Source organism: Glycine soja, chromosome 6 (genome assembly GCF_004193775.1).
Source record: "Glycine soja cultivar W05 chromosome 6, ASM419377v2, whole genome shotgun sequence".
Classification (NCBI taxonomy): Eukaryota; Viridiplantae; Streptophyta; class Magnoliopsida; order Fabales; family Fabaceae; genus Glycine; species Glycine soja.
This window is the reverse complement of record NC_041007.1, coordinates 46,443,239-46,463,388: the sequence shown is the minus strand read 5'-3', so window position 1 is coordinate 46,463,388 and position 20,150 is coordinate 46,443,239. Positions and strand designations below refer to the sequence as shown.

The following is a 20,150-nucleotide window of genomic DNA, read 5'->3' as shown; positions in this document are numbered from 1 at the left end:
TTTGCCATGTGTAGAAGAACTAAAAATAGTATTTTGTAATTTTGAAGGACTAAAAATATAATTTTAAATTTGGAGGACAAAAAAGTATTTTATTGAAGGATTAAAAATATATTTAAATTTTAAATAAATCATAAATTTATTATTTTTTTTTATTTTATAATTTTTAACTACTTCAACTATTAATTTTATGAAACACTTATGGTTAATAAGTTATTATTTTTTTTTAATTTTCACTTATGAACCTATTTTTCAACTAACTTTATCGAATATAATCTTAATAAAAAAATTTCTAATTCCTTAATAAGATTGAATATCCAAATTTTTTTTCGGGCTTGAATATCCAAAGTTATTATATGTTAAGTGGACTCCTACCCATAAATTATAAAGTTTAAAGATATTAATTACACGTTATTTTCCCATTTTTAAAACGAGCTTAGCTAGGTCCGGGTCTTTATTGTTTCAATAGGTTTCGTGATTCTCTGCTCATAACAGAACGTATTTTTCAAATCAAAAACAAATTCCTATTTTAACTGTGTTTACTTTTGACAAGTTCAAAACCCGATCAACAAACCAAGATGCAACATACACATGCCCACAGAAAACACTGATATCATCATCACATAACATAATAACACAACTAAAAATTAAAAGAAGGCAATAGGCACAGGGAGATGATATTATTATTGCAATAATGGAAACAAGATCCGCAAAACGCAACAAGATGGCTCAAATTGTAGAGAACGATGCAAAAGCAGCCACGGATCGGATCAGTGATCTCCCTGATGCAGTTCTTCACCAAATCCTTTTCCTACTCCCCATAAAATGTGTTGCACAAATGAGCATTCTTTCTAAAAGATGGAAATTTCTTTGGTCCACTTTTCTTGACCTGGACTACACAGCCCTCAACCCATTTCAAATCTCTTCCAAAAACGTCAAATTTTTTGGAGTTTGAGAAGCCAATGCAACCTTTGGATTATTCATCAATGGATTTCATAACCCAAGTTCTCTCTATTCGTGATAAGTATTCAGATATTAGGGTTCTTTGTTTTCGGGCACGTTTGAGTTTTTCGCGGTTGAATAGTTTGATCCGTAGGGCTATTAGGCACAACGTTAGGGAACTTGATATAGAAGCTTCCACAGTTTGTACAGATGATTACTTCAACTTTCCTAGATGTGTTATTTGGAGTGAAACTCTTAGGGTTTTGAAGCTAAAATCAGGGTTTCGTTTGCCTCCTTCATCGGTTATGAGACACATGGCTTTCAATATCTACAAACCCTATCTCTTTCCCTAGTCATTTTGAACAACCAACCTTCTCTACCTGATTTGTTCTCTGAATCACCCTTCCCTATTCTTAAGACCCTAAACCTCGATTCGTGTTTCGGGTTAAAATATTTTCATGTTGGATGTAAGGCTCTTGAGGATTTGAATTTGGAGAAATGTTATGAGCTAGTGGGTTTGGATATTTCTTGTACAAAGCTTGAGAGGATGAGATTGACCAAGTGTTTTAATTGCCTATAGTGGCAAGAGTTGGGTGAAAATCAATGCACCTAAGCTTGAGCATTTGTGTTGGCAACATAATGCAATCACTGACATGACTGTTTTTGAGCCTTCGAATTTGTTGAATGAGGTCACGGTTGGTTTCTACATATTCAGTAGAGATAATATTCCGGGTAAACTTCAAAGTGCCATTGATCTGTTGTCTGGATTGTCTCATGCGCGTTCTTTTTCTCTTGAAAGACAAACTATTGAGGTAAAGTTCATTTTCTAGCTCTTTAGGAGTGCATAGAAATTTATGGTTGTCAATCAAATATATATATGAAACTTCAATTCTCAATATATATTCTGCTGCATGTTTTGTGCAAGAGTAATGTTCAATTTATTTTCGTCACTTATGAATAATCAGCACTTTGACTCTTTGTCTGATATGTTGTAAATCTTTTGAAAAGTTTAAAAGCCACTCATCTGTCTATAAAATAATGCATACATATCATGCATGCATATGAGAAATTAATAAGCTATTGCATTGTGCCAGAAAGAAAAAAAATGTCCCTCTTCTTTTGTTTTTTTTTTTTTCTTTTCAAAATGCAATAGTTACAACTTTCAACTCATCGTATCACATAATACATTGAGTTTTATATTCTAATAATACCACTCTAGATATACCACCAAGAAGCTAGTGTTATAAATGTCCTTTATACCAATAAAATTTTAATTGTGGTATTGCACGTCAGCTCAATGCATTTTGCATTTTAGATAATATAAATTTTCAATGCATTTAATTTAATAGACATATTAAACACTTAATTAAGTCAGAGAACATGAAAGATTTGTTAATTTTTTTTATTGTACAATGATTTTGAACTTAATTAAGATCTCATGCATATACACTACCTAAATCGCTCATCAATGCTAGTAGATTAGTTTTTCTACTTTTCTAAACTGTATAGTATTAACTTTTTACTTGATTGATGCATAGTGTGATTTTTTTTTCATTCATGATTATGAGAATATTGGTCATATTTGATGAGCAGAATCAGTCATTCTAATTAAATTTGTCTGGCGGATATAAATCTCAATAATTTTCTGAATCTCTTTTTGTATTTCCTTTTTTGAATGTGAAAATATATAGATTTACAACCTTATTCACTTCCTTCCTTTGTCTTCTTGCAGATTCTATCAAATAATCACCTCCTTATTCAGCCATTTTATAATCTTAAACATTTAGAGCTGCATACTGGTTTCAACAGAAGTAATGTGCCTGGATTGATACTCTTATTCAAGAGCTCTCGCACTCTCAACACTCTGATTCTCAAGATCATTCACGAATACAGGATTGAAAGAAAAGTAAGCTATATAATCAAAATTAATTTATTGTTATTTTAAGCTTTGGTCTCATATATACAAAGCACTACGCAATTTATCAAAGTTTGTTGATTTTCCTCTTGATCAGGAATGGAATAGAGACTTATGGGACATGACTATCACTGAGGGAGAGAAGTCTCAAAGAGTCTTTTCTACAACACGTGGAAGTGCTGCAAAATTCATGGTTTTCTTGGTTATGAGAATGTTGCACTTGCAAAGTTTCTCCTAAAGCATGGGAAGGCCTTAGAAGAAATGATATTACACACAGGACATTGCAATGCAAGAGATACTCTTAGGCGGCAAATGATGGGATTTTCTTGGGCTTCTTCTAATGCAAAAGTGGCATTTCAGTAGGTCACCCCGCATGTTCTCAGAAAAAAAATTTACTTTTTCAATAATAAAATATTTATTTGTGTATCTGTTAATTATTTATCTTATACATTCAAGTGAAATTTATGGCATTTACTATTTTTATTTAAGCAAAAGAGACAGACTTTTAATCGATACATAAGTTATTTTTCCTTTTTCTTTTAATTATATTCCTGATAAAATGAGGTGGACGTGAATTTTACCTTAGGCTATTTCTTTAAATATAGAATAAAATTTGTATATCCGAAATAATTTATATGCGTGTGTACAATAACAATTAAATTAAGTGGTTTATGTGTTTAGTTTTTGTCCTCAAAAGTAAAAGGTGTACAAGAAAACCGACAAACAGAAAGAGTTTATATTACTAAATTATCTTAGAATATAATTCGTGTTTAAAAAAAAATAGAGACTAAGGATTAGGAAAATTTGACACTTACCGTTTGTTTGTTGTTTCTGAAATTTGTTTTATATGTTTTTATTTTTTATATTCTTAAAAAAATAAAATTATCTTTTAATCATATCCCATACGTTATTAATAATTAAAGATGACAAAAATAAATTATTTTATAAAATAGAAACTTCATGAATTAAATCTTTAATATAACATTAAAAATATGTACCTAAATTTGCAGTTCACTTTCCTTTAATTAAAAGATGATAAATTTAAAACTCTTTATAAAGTATACACTTTATGAATTAAATCGTTAATATTACATTAAAATATACCTAAATTCACAGTTCACTTTCCTTCGACTAATGTTGAAATATATTTTGGGTATTCCACTATATATATATATAAGAAAACTTGGTGTATGAAATCATTTTTTTTTCCAAATTAAAGCTGGCATCAGATCAAAAGAAAATAGCTGGCAAACATAAAAGGAGAGCAAGAATTAGGTGCCGAACCCAATCATCATACTTTTCCCGTTAAGTAAACCAGCCATCATTTATATGCACTGAACTTTGCCATCAGAGTGTGATAGTACGTTCCAGGCACTAACGGGTTGACTAAGTATATAAGCTCTGGCTTTGTCAGTCATAAAAGGGGATTTAAAGGATAAAGTAAGCAATATATTAAAATAGTTTATATTAAGTATATACGTATAAAAAAATATATGTGAATTAAAATAACAATAGTTGTTTGGTTTTTTTATGAAATAACTGAGATTGTTTACTTTATTTTTATTTACGGAGCCAAATTTAAAAGGTAGAAAGATAGAAAGTTTATAGTGAGTTTGCCTAAAAAACTAGGGATAATGATATATTGGTATCCATATATCATTTTTTTTATCATAAACCTAACCTCATTCTTTTGTTTATTTTTTATTTACTTTCCATTTTTTATTGAATTACCTTATTTAATTATCATTAGATATGTACTTTTCTCTCTATCTTGAGATGTTAAATAGCATAGGCTGTCCATGTATTTTATCCCAAAAATAAATGTATATATAATCACTAAAGTCAAGATAATAATGATAAGTTCCTTTCACAAAAAATAGTGTTTGAGATTGAGACGCATGGAAATCAAATTTGGTACATGTATTTTGGCTGAAATTGGGAGAATGTTGAGTGGGAAAAGGTACAGACAAGAAAAAGGAAAGAACTGACCCTACATGGCAAACCCAAATTATAGTCCCTCTTGATCCATCTACATCTACTGTTACTATGTGGCGTGGGTCAATTCCCTGATATTTGGAAGTGAATATTTCAACTAGACTTCTACTTGTGCCTTTCTAAATTCTAATTGCACCTCATCATTTTGTTACTGAACTGAGGTGATCCGAAGTGATTAAATAAGTTACTTCTTCAAATTTCTCGTAGAGGCCCGATAGACAGAAAGATGACGTGGATTCATTAACAGAGTTGCATATATTTTATAAAAGTAATGAGAATCACGTATCATTTTAGTTTCAGACTATTTTTTTAGTTGTAGTAGTTTCTTTTATTATTATTTTTATTTGGACTTTTTTTTTTATGTTGGACTTACACTCAAGTTATCTCATAAGACATGATTAAGTTTATTGTTCTCCTGTTTAAAAAAAAAGGAGGAAGAAGGATGATTGCTCCTTTTAGTTCGCCTAATTAAGTTTGCATTTTTTTCTCATAGACCCAACTAATTTCTTTTTTAGTTAGATATCGGTACAGAACTGTAGATCATTAAACTTTGATACCAAGTTAGAATTTTTCATGAGTGATGATGTAGAGTAGTAGTCATGACTATTGAAATTGTCATATTATTCAAAAAGTCTAGATTCTTTTTTAACTCAAACACCTCGCTCATATGTCTTTTAGTTGTTATGCTTATCGATGTATCCCTCAGTGCAATGTGATTTATTTGATACTACTACCTAATGGTGATTTTCCTTAGACTTGATTACTAGGCATATGTATGTTCACGAGTTAAGTTTATAGTTTTGTATAAATCACATATGTTTTTTATGATAGATAATTTTATTCAAAATCGAATAATATTATTATAAAATAAAACTTTTCTTCGAAACATCTAACACATACTGACACCAGTCAGTCATAAGTAATTTGCAATATAGTAACTAGCTAGGAGAGTCCGTAAATTAAAGATCTTGCACCAGATTGGAAAACAAAACTACAAAGAGAGACTACCACATTAATGGACGACCATGATGGCTTTTCTACGAGTTAATACAAGAAATCAAAGATAAAGCAATTTCTCCACTAACTATACTAGTACAGTACTTCAACACTAGCCAGTGCATTATTAATATTATTTGTTGTCAAGGGTACATGCACCACTTCTTGTGACCAGGAACCCACTGTGGACATTTTGGACTGAAGTAATTGGAAACAGTCTTGGAGTCAAGAAGCTCAACAATGGGAGCATACTTCACACAACGAGGTGTCTTATACTGATTTATAGACGCACCCTGGCTAAGAGCAAAGTCCATAAGCTTATCAAAAGTTCCGTTCTCCACAATCTTGATTTCCAATGGCCCAATGGACTCGGAAACTCTTCCTTGTCTATACACGCTGTTGAGAGACCCTTCAACTGCAAAGCAACACTCCTCAAAAACAGAACTTGGAATTGGGGTTTGATCATTATTGTTCATGTTAATTTCCCAGTATAGTACGTAGTGGCCTGGTATAGTGGACGTGTCAGCGCAGCTTGTGTATTCTGTGAGTGATGCACCCAGTGTTGCAAGGTGCTTGGCTCCATTCTTCACTGCGTTTTGTAGCTCAACCTCGTCGGTCTTGTCGGAATCAATGCTCAGAACAACGTTCTTTCGGCACACGAAGTTGAATTGAGGAGCGTTGTTCTTGAATCCTGCCACACGGAGGATGTCGCCAACCCGGTACCTGTAGAGTCCTGTGTGTGGATTGTGCATGATGAAATAATTGTTAGAAGCTAATTAAATCAAACAAAAAGTAGTAAGGCATATGCTAATTCATGTACTTAGGGTATTGATAAAAAAGAACTAAAAGAAAGAAAAAAATATATTTGAATATGCAAAATTATGTTTACATTTGTAATAAATATTTATTTCTTTTATTGCTTAATCAATGTCTCTATGAGCGTACTAACGCTATTTTGTGGGAACTTTTTTTCTTGGAAAGAATAACGAAAGATTCTTTAACCAATCAAGAGAGTGACAGGTATATAAGTGGGGAGAAAAAAAGAGAGGATATTTTTGTTAAAATTTCCACTTTTTTGTGTGTTTGACATATGGAAATTAAATGTTGCATTAGATATTCCAATAATGTTATTCCACCCCATAGAGAAAAATAAATCAAAAAGTGAAAAATAATAAATATAAGCGAAACTTTATGATAAATTTAAATGTACCCCTTTTTTTTTCTTTATGTGCTCAAACTCATTCAACTATATATATTCACTCTAAAAACAAGGTATCAAAATCTTAATTTTTTTTAAGTATTAGAGAAACTCTTAACAAGTGATATATGATGTGATAAAAAAAGATAAATAAAAAAATATTAATAAAATGTTTATAAAGTTGGAGTGTCCAAAAAATATTTTTCATTTTCGATCATGCCAACTATAAGCATTTTCCTAAAAGCATCTCTTTTTTTTTTTTCTGAAATTGAAAAGAATTGGAATTTTACCTGCATAAGTGGTGACCACAAGCTCATATTCTTGATCCAGCTCCACATCCACAAGATCAACCAAAAGTTCCTGCTCGGTGTGAGAAATTGAATTGGCATGTCCCTTCATCTTATTAAGTGGCAAGAACTCAAAGTAAGCCATGGTGGGAACAAGGGTGTAAGACACCTCACTAGGATCACACAAAGGGTTCAAGTTGAGTCCAAAATAACACTCAGAAGAAGCATACATGGTGCAAACGAGAGGAAGACCATTGCTATAGTAATCCAACATAGGAATATACTGAGCCATGGTTCCAGTCACAATAACATCAACATACTTGGTATTAGGCCACAACCTAGTAATGATCCCTTTCCACAAACCCTTCTTGCACTCACCCTCTATAAAATCCGCAAGTTTTGGGTTTGGTTTGAGTATTTTCATGATGGCCTCTCTCACGGTTGAATCAGTGATTTCATGGTCAATGGTGCCATTTCTTATGTCATGACACAAACTTTCCCAGTGTTTTTCTAAGAACTTGAGGGCACGGATGAAACCTGAGGCAAAAACAGAACCAACACGGAGAACATGCTCGTTTTGAGAAAGTCCACAAAGCATTTGAGAGTACATGCTTTGGTAAGAGTCTTGGCAGAGAATGGTCTCAATGGGGCTAGTGTAGTTTGTGTAAGGGTCAAAATTTAAACCGTGTGTTTTGTTCTTGAAGTGTGAGCTTTTGTAGTAACTTGTTAAAACTGGACGAGCTAAGAGTCCACCAGGGGTTTTGGATTCTGATTTTATGAACAAAAAGTACATTCCTTTGCCTTTGTCTAAACCTGGTACGAATTGGTCCATCACTGGCATCAAGAGGCTGTAGAGCAATGATCTTCGCTCTAGCTCGTCTTCTATGGTTGGCATCAGTTTTCTCTCCCCTCCAGATGTTCCAGAGCTAGATTAAATCAACAGAATAATGTTATTTCATTCACTCTTTTTACAACACTTTTTCATAATTTTCTTTTTATAATTCACATCCTCTTGTTTCTCTTCTTGATTATTTCTTTTTGATTGAGAGATCACAGTTGTGCTAATTAATTAGCTAGTGAAAACAAGTTGCTTAAAGAGAACAGAGAAAAATTGATGCATATCATGGAAAATGTAGAGATAGAAACAAGGTGAAAGTGAAATATAAGAGAATATAATTAATATAATATAATATATATTTAAGAGTATCCAGCCATTAAAATAGTTTGAAAAAGATGTAATAGTACACTCCGTTTGGTGTCAATAGGCCAAGTGAAAAAAAAAAAGAAAAAAGAGAAAATATTAACCATGATAAAAAAAAAGAGAAATAAAAAGAAAATAAAATGAAATAATATCAATAAAAAATGAAAGAATATCAATTTATGTTTAAGAGTTGAATTATATTACTCAAATAAATATAGAACTAATTAACCCCATATCATACATCAGTACTGTTATTACTCTCAATTTCGCAATATATATGCATGTTCTAAAGACAACTTATTTCACATCACCTTTATTCACGTTCCTTTTACACTCCTTAAAAAAGCTTCTTTTGCTCTTTTATTGCCTCACGTTACTCTATCTAGCATTTTATCACATGAGATACAATATAATTGATGGTAAAAGAAATGATTAAAATAATTGCTTTTGTTCCGGAAAAAAGAATTAATGGTACTTTCCTGAGCCATGACTCACACTACGTCATTTTTTTAATTTAATTTGTACACTTATTTTATATTTATCTTCTTTATTTTACATCATTAATATCTATTATTTTTTCTATCAATCTCTCACACTCAGTTTATGCTGGTGTGAAAAAAATATTTTTCTTCAAATAAAAAAATCATTATAGTAAAGTACAAGTTCCACCCTATTTTTAGGATATATGGATGGGAAGAAGATACAGATAAAGAAGAAAAAAATAATAATAAAAGAAGAGAGCAACTGAGAAATATAATAAATGATGAGATGATAAATAAAGAAAGAAATCATGAAGAAAAAAACAGAAAGCTGAAAGAAAAATTAGTTGTATGTTAATAATAACCCATATGAAAAAGAGAAATGAAAGAAATTGAGAACGAGGATCAACCTTAAAATATAATTATATACTGACCTAGTGAGGAACTCAGAAATAGGTTTGGAACATAAAATTGGGGAGGCATCACCATTAGCAATACGATCAATATCTGGCTTTAAATCCTCGTATGTCACCACAGGCATGATCTTCTTGAATGTTTCTCTATCCGTGCGCCCCTCCAAGCCATGGCGTTGAAGGTACTCAACGTGTGCACTACAAGAAAGGATCTCAGCAAGGACCCTTTTCTGAATTTCATCAGCGTTGCTAGTAACATCCTCAATGTATTTGAGTGCTTTCTTATTGTTGTGCTCGATGATGATGCTAGTATTAGTAGCACCACCATCATCAAGTTTTCCATTTGGCTTGTTGCAAAGGTAGTGGCTAGGAGCCTCAGGCATGGCTAGAGATAAGATATATGTAGCTAGTGAGAGTGTGTAATAACAAGTATGTAGTGAAAAGGTGTTGATGGGAATGGGAAATGGAACTGGAATTGAAGGAACAATATTATTGTAGTGAAGAGCTGACTTTGGAATTTGGACTTAAGAGGGAGGAGTGGGTTGGAAAACAAATCCAAGTGATAGGAGATATATATAGGGAGCAATGGAAGGTGGTTAGAACTAATTGAAAACTACTTGAGAGATGAGAGTCCAATGAAAACAAAAAATAATAATACAAAAAAAATGAAACAGTAAACTTAAAATGACATGTCCAGGAAGGTTCGTGGGTAGGCCTAGGTCTAAAGTCTTTTTAACTAATAATCAAATTAAACTAACTATTATTTACTTATGAAGATATTATATAATTTACTCTAAGTAAAAATATATGGAACTAAACCACTCTATAATATTTTATTGATATAATTAGTACTTACAAAACCAATCATCTTAAAATGCATAAGACAATTGCACTGCCAGTCAAATGCAATAAAATGTTTAATCTCATTTATACTTTATATAAGTTAAAGGAACCTCTTAATCAAAAGTTAAATCATCCAATCCAATAAATTATTTGTTAATGTGATATTTATAATTAGGATATTACTAATTAGTGACTGTATCTTAATGCATTAGTCAAAGAATTAAAAAAAATATTTATAATAAAAATCATAGGAAAACATAAAAAAAATTAAAAACAATATATATAATTTTATATATTTTAATAAAAAAAATATTATTTTAATTTTTTGATTAATGTATAAGAACACAAATTAATATTTATCTTATATCTAATGACTCTTCATGTGCAGGTAGACCAACTGTTGCTCTTACGGTCTTACCTATATCATCACATCACTTGGCACTATATATATTCCTTAGTCCTAGCGCTTGAGGGATACCATTAAATTTTCTACCTAGCTGGATTGTATCTAGCTTAAGCAGGGGAAAAGGCTAACTCTAGGTTTTGAATTAGGGTAGAGGAAACAATGCAACGTAACGTGAAAAAGAGATATAAAAAGGAAAAATTGAAAAAGATAAAAAAAAAAAATTAATAGGCATGAATGATCATTTTAATTTTTTAACATTATTAATTCATCAGAAACTATTTTTCTATATATTTTTACATTTTATAATTCCATAAAAATTAGATTTACAACACATATATTATTTTTATTTATTCAAATAAAAATAAAAAAAATTAAGAGGAAGACTTTGGGGGAAAAAGTACTTCCTTATTTCATTGAGATAGGATACATGTATAATAATTCTTACAACAATTTATATAATATTATTTTATGTGTTTATTTCTCTATATTTTATTTATTATATTTTAAAAAAAAAATATCATCTCACTTTTTTTCTCTTTCTCTTTTTCTTATAAAATTTGTTGTAAAAATTACTGTAGATCTATAATTTCTCTATTTCATTTTATTTTGTACAAATCTTTTTACATTTTTGGAAAGAGGGTGAGTACTCTGCAGCTTGTTCGCAAAACCACAAGCGTCTTCGGTAACTTCATTCTCTACTTCTACGCCCTACGCAGCACTTTCTGTTTCACCTGCTTCGTCATCCTAGTCCTAGATCATTGAATATATAAATTAATTTACTTATACTCCTATGTAATAGTATAATCTTATTTTGGTGGTCTTCATGGTTGACTAATGTAGTATATCAAGTTCCTAATCCTAATTAAGTACCGTTAATTTTGACTGAGTTTTGTAACATGCACGTCTTAATTACTTTTGAGAACCGTTTACCTTCTTTCTTTTAGTTAAAAAATGACAGTTTCATGCTGTTTGCATTTCTTGATGTTTTTTGAATTTTCAATAAGGGAAAACCCTAATTGTTGCGAAAACATTTTCGTAAAATGATACACTAAAAAAGATGATTAGCTATTTTTATCATAACATTCGGTGTCTTGCATTTCATCAATTTTAACTGCGCACATGCTATTGACTCGTAATGATTCGTGCAATTCGTGCGTCAACAGTTTCGTACGAGATAACAATACTCATTTCATAAGTAGTTAGATTAATTTTCAAATACTTTTAATTAATTATTGTTTCATTTTAAAAATAATACTAAATGAAAATTTTTGAAAATTGAGAAAAACTATATAAATCTTGGAAACTATCTTCTTTGTTATTTGTTTTTTTCTTTTCTTTCTAAAAACAAGGTATTTTCAATACATGATTCATGAGACTAATTTTTTTAGGCTTGGAAATTATCAAAATGAATTTTATTTTTTCTAATAAAGTTTTCTCCATATCATATCGGTCAAGAACTCAAATTTCTCTCATGTTAGATTTTGTTGATTGTTATTTTGCATGCATGTAAAATTAAAAGTTTAATTTTTGGCACATTTAAAATATAGATAAATTTATCGCAATGTACTTTACGAAATTTTAATTGATCATATACATCTTACAGAGATGTACATTAATTCCTTCTCTTCAGGATAGTTTAGACATTAAATCAGGAGTAAATATATTATCACTTGCTCGATCACTTTGTATACAATTTCATCTTATTAGTCAATATAATTTGTAATGCAAGGTGATCAATAATTTAGTAACTTGGAAAACAATCGATGACGATGAGAAGGAATTATAGTTAAGTATCGGAGTCGTGTTGTCTTTTAAAAATATAAAGGAAAAGACTTGTGCTTTGAATATCTACATACAACACATAGGTTCCAATGCTTCTAAACTGTGGTGATTTTCTCTCGAAAGAATTATCAGTTGCTATTAAAGATTAATTCAGTGATAAGAAATAAACTCATATATGATAAAAATATGAATTCAACTCATGTTACAACTTTATTAATGAATAATTTATAAATATTTTTATAAAAATAACCTTAAGGAACTATTATAGTCCTCATGGACAGTCTCTGAAACTTAATCACCTAAATTTATTCTTTATAAAAAAAGAAACTTATCAGTTGCACGATTAAAATGGTTTTCCTCTATAGCAATCCAATTCATCCTGACAGCTGCATGCCCAAAATGAAAAAATAATGTAATTTTTTTATTTATTATCCAACCAAGATAGCGATAGATGATGAAGATAAAAGCTTGATGCCACTTCAAAGTTGTACCTTAATTCATCAATTATATTTCAGCAGCCACCACGGATTATTCACGTGCCACACCACACTCTTCCACTGAACTAGAGTTTACTTCAAAGTCTCTGTCTCTAGCTTTTAGTTTTTACACACTTATTTTGTATTTTTCTAAATTTAATATTTTTATTCACTCCACTCATCTCGCAGTCCCTCTAAGATTTTCGGATTTGATGTGTTAATAACTATAAGATAATTAGAAGAGTCACATATTCGGATGAGCTTTTTGTCAAGTATATTTAATTTATTTAAATTCTATTTTTTATTTTAAAAGAATTCATATTAAAATTAATTTTTGATATTAATTTGATCTAAAACATTTTATAACTAGTTCATTGTTTAATTTAATTAGTAAAAGATGTACACAAGTTGATTCAAATTTAATTCTCTTAAAAATGTCTAAAGTTTAAGTCATGTGAATAAAGAAAAATAAAATATACTCTGTTTGTTTCTTTCAACGAGACCATCTAATCTGATTTAATTTGAATTAGTCGAACCATTAATATATTTATGTTTATTTTATATAAAATTTTATGAGTCACATGATGATTTTATTCTTTATAAAAGAAAAAAAATATTCTAATTCACTCCAAATAAATTTTACAGCCTACATAAAAGTAAAGAATCTTTTTCGTATGATTACTATAATACATTGGTAACACTTTATACAGTTATACGTACATATAAAGAAGCCACAGAGATGTACAGAAGAAAATAAAATACCTAAAGTACAGTAAACAAAAAAAGAGTTTAATTTGAAGTAGGATATATGAATACAGGATGGTGCAAATACGTATAATAGTTGAAGATAATTGCATGTAATTATTGGGAGATTGTTTATTACTTGCACGTCTTTTAAAACTTATTTCTTCCGAGATACGAGAATGTGACGAGATCTTTAAGGTATTGACTCCCGTACGTAGTGGACTGTGGACGAAGAAACATTGGTCGATCGAGTTCTTCTTAACGAAGTACTTGAATGTCATTGATTTAAAGAAAGATATTTGTAAAAAAAAAAAATACTAGTATCATAAAGTATTGTATGATAATGTAAAGAAAGATTTATAATTATTCACGAGGAAAAGACGGGAGAGACAGCTATTTCTCTCATGTGGTCCAGGCATCCAGCTATCTCATTCCAAGTTTTCTTACCTAAGCTACACTTTAATTATACATAATAGGAAAGATTCATCAACCCTATTCAAGTTGTAAGGAGTTTTATTTTTTCTTCTCTAAATAATACTAGCTTTGTTCTTTAGTTATAATTAAGATACTTTTTAAATTTTTATTTCTCTCTTTTCATAATTTTTTTCTTTTTCTAGATGATGTATTAACTATTTTATTTTTTATATATTTTTACTTAATTATTTTTTCTTCAAATATTAATGAGAAATAAATAAGTAGATAAAAAGAGAAGAAATGAAAAAATTTGAAATCATATTACAAATAATTGATAAATTTAATGTAATATCTATTTTTTTAAAAAGATGTAAATGAGTTAAAAGAATCTTATAATTAGGAATGAATAATATATTTGAAATTCAAGTATTATGAAAAAATTGAAATAATTTTGTCAAGCTAGATCAGCACTGCTTCCTACTGTTTAAGAACATAGAGAAGTGATACTCTTTTATTTCTTTTGAAGAAAAATAAAAACATTTTATTTCTTCATATAAGTATATTTTCTATATTGTTTTATTATGCTATAAATGATTGATTATATCTCATATAATTTATTATTCGTTTCTAAAGAAAATAGTTTTACACACATAAATTGTTTTCAAACATACGTACATAAAAGGAATACGACATGTGTGTTAAGGTTTAAATCTCTGAAAACTCACATTTAATTAATGTTTGATGACGTCTTAAGCAGGATTGCATCTTGGAAGGAAGAGAGGTGTGTGAGAAAGAAGAAAAAATGTTTTGTGGAGGAGTGTCTGGCCTTTGATTTGGTGGTGGTGAGTGGTGGTTTGCATGCAATAAGAGAAGGGGAGGAAGTAAAATAGTTTGGGAATAGATGATGATAATAGAATAGAGCTCACCATTCACAAACCCTAGCCGTCGGGAAGGGGGGGAACAATGAAACAAGGAGGTGTTGTCCCACTCTGGCATAGCTCTTGCTGTCTCCTTCGCGCGTGTTTCTTACCTGTTACACTCCCACTTTTCCAACACTCAACTCAACTCAACTCACCACCCTAGCTTGCTTAAGCACCAAAAATGTAAGTGTTAGGAATTTGGATATCACTCTTGGGACTTTGATCTCATCAATGCAAGAATGTTTATTCCAACATCTCCATCTTATTCTTCATTTAGTTTAATTGCTTCGAGTGGGCCAGGGTCACATACTCACATCGATCCATTTTTGTGGTATTCTCCTTCCATGGATATTTAACCTTTATCATATATACATGATCAACTGAATGAGATTGTATTATTTTAGTGATTAATGATATTATTTTATTCTTACAAAAGTGTATAAATTCATCCCTTTCTTATATGGGGTGATCAAATGAGAGAAGCAATTATACGAAAGAGCTTTTTTTTTTTAATCAACAAATGTATTTGTAATTAGTATGTTATGTCACTACAAAATTCATCTCAGAATCTTCTTATCACTTAATTTAACTTTATGCTTTTCTTTCAACCACTAAACTAGTTTATGACTATGTGATTATAACGAAAGTGTGAGAAGAGCAAATATATAAGAATTATATAACTATATAAATAAATGAGATTAGAAATTATTTAATGATCACAAGATCACTGTTTATTTTTTGATAAGTATATCAATTTATTCAAGTAGTATTACAACAGTAAGATTGAGTGTCAAGTCCATAGAAATTTTGAATGTATTCGGAGTTTGTATATATCTAATTTTAAGCGAATAAATGATTATGCTAGATATTTGTATGATAATGTAGAAATGTAAAATTCAATCATAAATAAAGATAATAAGGTAGAGCACATGCAAGAGACAAAAAAACAATCGCTTGGAGGTGTAAATTGTTGTTTGGTGCATATTTTTATGGGCATGTTGGATGTTTGACTTACTGAAATTACTCTTGATGCAAAATTAGATATTTTTTGTCATTTAACGTTATTCCAACTATTACCTTCATTCATTAAACTATCCTAATCATGATTCCTCATTTGAAAAAGTCTAAATTACCTAATTTCACTCCTAATCCCATAAGACCTATACACCAAATGATTTACTTTAACAATAAAGATGCATAAATTAGGCTAAATAACATTATTCTATCCCTAAACATAGATTATCTAGAAGCTCCTACAAGTTATTAGGGTGCAAACATTTCCTAATGATTTAAACCCTATAACATATATGTGAATGACTGATTAAACTATAAACAAAGCAATAAACTAAAAAAGAAGCAATAATATTGAAATAACATTAATTGGATAGTAAAGATCATTACATATCAAGAGTGTTTGGTTGTTAAGCCCTCAACAATGAGTGATTTAGCCTCTCATAGTCATGAGAGATTCAAAAATACAAAATGAAACAAAGGAAATGGAATAAAATCGAAGAAAATGGAAGAAGGGTTCCAAGTGAGTGGGTTTTCTTTTTTATTTGTGTCCTCGCTTTTGTTTCAGTGTATGAATATGAATGACATAGTGCTCCCCTTCTTTTTTATCTTCAAAAAGTTGTACAATCATGTTTTTCGATAATGATTGTACATTAAACCTGCATATGCATGCTGAGCGCACATGCAAAGTCTAGTTGGCTTAAGTGACCACGTGTTAAGCCGCCAAATACGCAAAGTTCAATAGGCCTCTCCTCGCGTTGAGCAAGTGTTGATCGTGCTGCTCCAATTTTTCAACATCTTACAAACCTCTCCTGCTATGCCAATTTCTAAAAAAATAAAACCAAAATATTGTAAATTTACTAAAGTTAGCATCTTCTGAATAAAAATTTAGAAAAAATTAAATTCACAACTTTTTAGCTAAAAAGAAGCGTTTAAAAATTAGATAATTACTATGTGATTTAAATATACAAATTCCTTATACATAATAATTATTAATTACTCGTTAAAAAAAGTCACATGACTTTTGTGATTTAATCCTAACCATTAATGTATTATTGTATGTTCCAAATCTAGTCTTCGCATTCTCATAATATATACGGGGGACTTCTATAAGAAAAACTTAATTATTGTAAAAAATTATAAGAACTATAAATTTACATCATAAGATCGTACATGAATATTAAAGATTATAAGTTAGCCTATATTTGAGAAATCGCTCCCCAACTTTGAAGGTAGGTTGAGTTTCCAAGATACAAAAGGATTGCTTTGCAAATGTACGTCTACTATCATATATGCATATGCAAATCTGAGTCAAACATGTTATTTACGGGGGTGAGCAAAAATTAGTTGAGTAAGAAAATTAAACTGAATTGATTTTGTACTGTTGTAATCGATTCAGTCTTATATTCAAATAGTCAACTTAATTTAAAAATTGGTTTAAAATTAAACTGGTTTTAAAAAATTAATTCTGAACTGAACTAGTTTTAAATTAGTTTTAAGAGCCGAATGAGTTTGTGGATTTTGAACTAATTTTTAAACTATTTTTTCAAATAAAAAATATTTAGATGAAAACCAGTTCAATTAATCGAATTGTTCCTAACCGAATTGATCTTGTAGAAACAATTCTGTTAAGAGAATTGGTTCAATAAAATAATATACTCATTTTTTCTTGAATTTGTTAGATAAAAAATTCAATTTAATTTAGATTTAGTTACAATCTAGTTCAGTTCAATCCGAACCAATTTTTTAACATCCATATTACTATTAATTGGTAGATAATCAAATTACTACTTAAAAATCTAGTAATTTTTTATTTTAAATTAAATTTAAATTTTATTTCTTAAAATCAGTTCCAAGAAATATTTATCAATTCAATTTAAATATGAATACAATTTTATTAAAAATGAAATTTATATTTATTATTATAATTTAAATATTTATAAACTTATATACAGTACTTAAAAATATATCTTAATTAAATTATTAGTATTCATATAAAGTCCAATTTCATAAACACAAATATTAATATCATTTCATTACATATATATATATATATAGAGAGAGAGAGAGAGAGAGATTTGTTGTCTATTATTTTTACAACAAAATCTTATTTTATCAGGTGAAATCAATTATATAAATCACATGATATCATTTGCCTTGATTAATAACCAAATTTGATGTATGTATTTTAAAAATTGTCATTATCACGACTCTTTTAAAGGAAATCTTTCATAAATTATTAAATAACATTTTTAAAATTTACCACATTACGTAAAATGAAATACAAATTTATATCCACTTGAATTTATATTTATAAACAACTGCTTGGGAATGGTGAGCATATTCTATGTGCAAATTGACTGGGAACTTCTGTTCATGTTCATGATCATGTTTCTCATTTACTAATTCACAGTTTAAGGAAATGAAAAATGTGAATGGTGGTTATAGGATATGGTGAACAATTGGCAAATGCAAAGAAGGCTTTCAATTTTGTAAAATGAAGACTACCTGATTAATTTTGGAGTAACCTTATTTATATTTGAATGTTGTAATGTTAATTATAAGTAAATTAATAATAGGAAAACTTATTATATTTTTTATTCAATATAATAAAATTATTTTAATTCAAACTCAATTCTAAATTTAGAATTAATTCCTTAAATTAAATATTTAAACATTTTTTTACTGTACATTTAAACATTTATCTAAAATCATATTAATTGGTACAATATGGAAATTAATATGGATACACATTCGTGTTAAATATTAGATAGAAGAGTTTTACTACCTATACTGATTTTATATAGATCAAATAAGATTGTCTAATGTGAAATATATCTTTAATCCAAACCAAAAGATCTACAGAAACTAATTAAGTTGGATCTTTCTTGGTTTTTGCTGTGGCCGTGCTCGATGACAGCGACATCATCAACTCTTAACTAATGGCAAACGATATTTGCAACCACGGGTTGGCCTGTAATTTTCTCATCAATAATGTGTCGGAGAATAATAACATTTTCTGTTTATATTAGTATGCATTTTCAACTGGTTGTTTCATTGATCATCCAAGATGTAACAATGATAACACTGTTTTCACTGTATATTGATATTAAAACAAAATTCGTTATTCGTGGCGCTTGCCACTTGACAAGGCCAATCTAATAAAAGATGAAATTTCCCATTTTGGCTACACAACGTTTTTGAATTAACAGTAATTAATCCAATTTATGACCATACTTTCCTTATCTTGTCTGTGTGGATGAAAATTAATTGGTATGATCACATGATGATGCCCTAAAATTATCCACTGTTGAAAGGAAATTGATTAACAGTACCAAAAATTTTAAACGTGTTCATGTCCAAATGCTACGTCAACTCCTCCGGTCGGTGTAGTCGCATCAGTGCTCAAGCGGTTTTCATAAGTGTCACACAAAAGGGTGTATCTCCGACATTCAAGTTAATACTGGACAATATTATTATGTGTAAAATAATCTAAAGTAGCTCATGAAGTGATAATGAAAATATTTTGTGGGAAGAATTAGTGAGGTTTTGTTGATTTAACATTGCTATCTTGTCATGAATGGTCAGAAATTCAGTTGTAGATCACCTTAAGGCCATATTTGGTAGCAGACAAATTTTTCATTTTATTTCTCACCTACTTTTATTCAACTGTATGTTACTCTCCTTATTTCTCACTTATTTCTATTTGTTCTATTTCTTTCCTCTTTATATAAGTGCATGATTGCATGATTTCAGAAATTGAATGCCCAATGGATTCCATTGTTTGGTCAGCCTCTGGACAAGGGAGAAATTATTAAGTGATCTTTGATCATCACTTATGTATGATCTCAACTAATGTTTATATAACATATATTTAAATTTTATAATTTATGAGAAATAATTAATAATACTTAATTTTGTATGATGTGAATATTAGCTAAGACAATAATAGTCTAAAAATTAGACTAATAATTTTTCCCGGATAGTATTATCACCATACTTTAATCCAAAACTTTAAAGTTTAAGTTTATGGATTTTCTCTTCATGTTGTTTAATTTTTTCATTTCTATATGAGATTTTATCTCACACTTATATTAATATAACTCTGCGTTGAGAACATAACAAGTTCAA

General features: G+C 29.5%; 1 protein-coding gene and 1 pseudogene across 1 annotated transcript; one reads left to right on the top strand and one right to left on the bottom strand.

Moving 5' to 3' along the window:
• Positions 1–691: 691 nt before the first annotated feature.
• On the top strand, positions 692–3,217 carry LOC114417496 (annotated as a pseudogene).
• A 2,610-nt stretch (positions 3,218–5,827) lies between these two features.
• On the bottom strand, positions 5,828–9,967 carry LOC114417278 (indole-3-acetic acid-amido synthetase GH3.6-like). Its single transcript, XM_028382421.1, has 3 exons — positions 9,445–9,967; positions 7,334–8,256; positions 5,828–6,578 (listed from the first exon to the last, which is right to left on the bottom strand). Exons 1-3 carry the CDS (start codon positions 9,804–9,806, stop codon positions 5,989–5,991), a joined length of 1,875 nt encoding a protein of 624 aa, XP_028238222.1. The 5' UTR covers positions 9,807–9,967; the 3' UTR covers positions 5,828–5,988.
• Between the last annotated feature and the right edge of the window lie 10,183 nt (positions 9,968–20,150).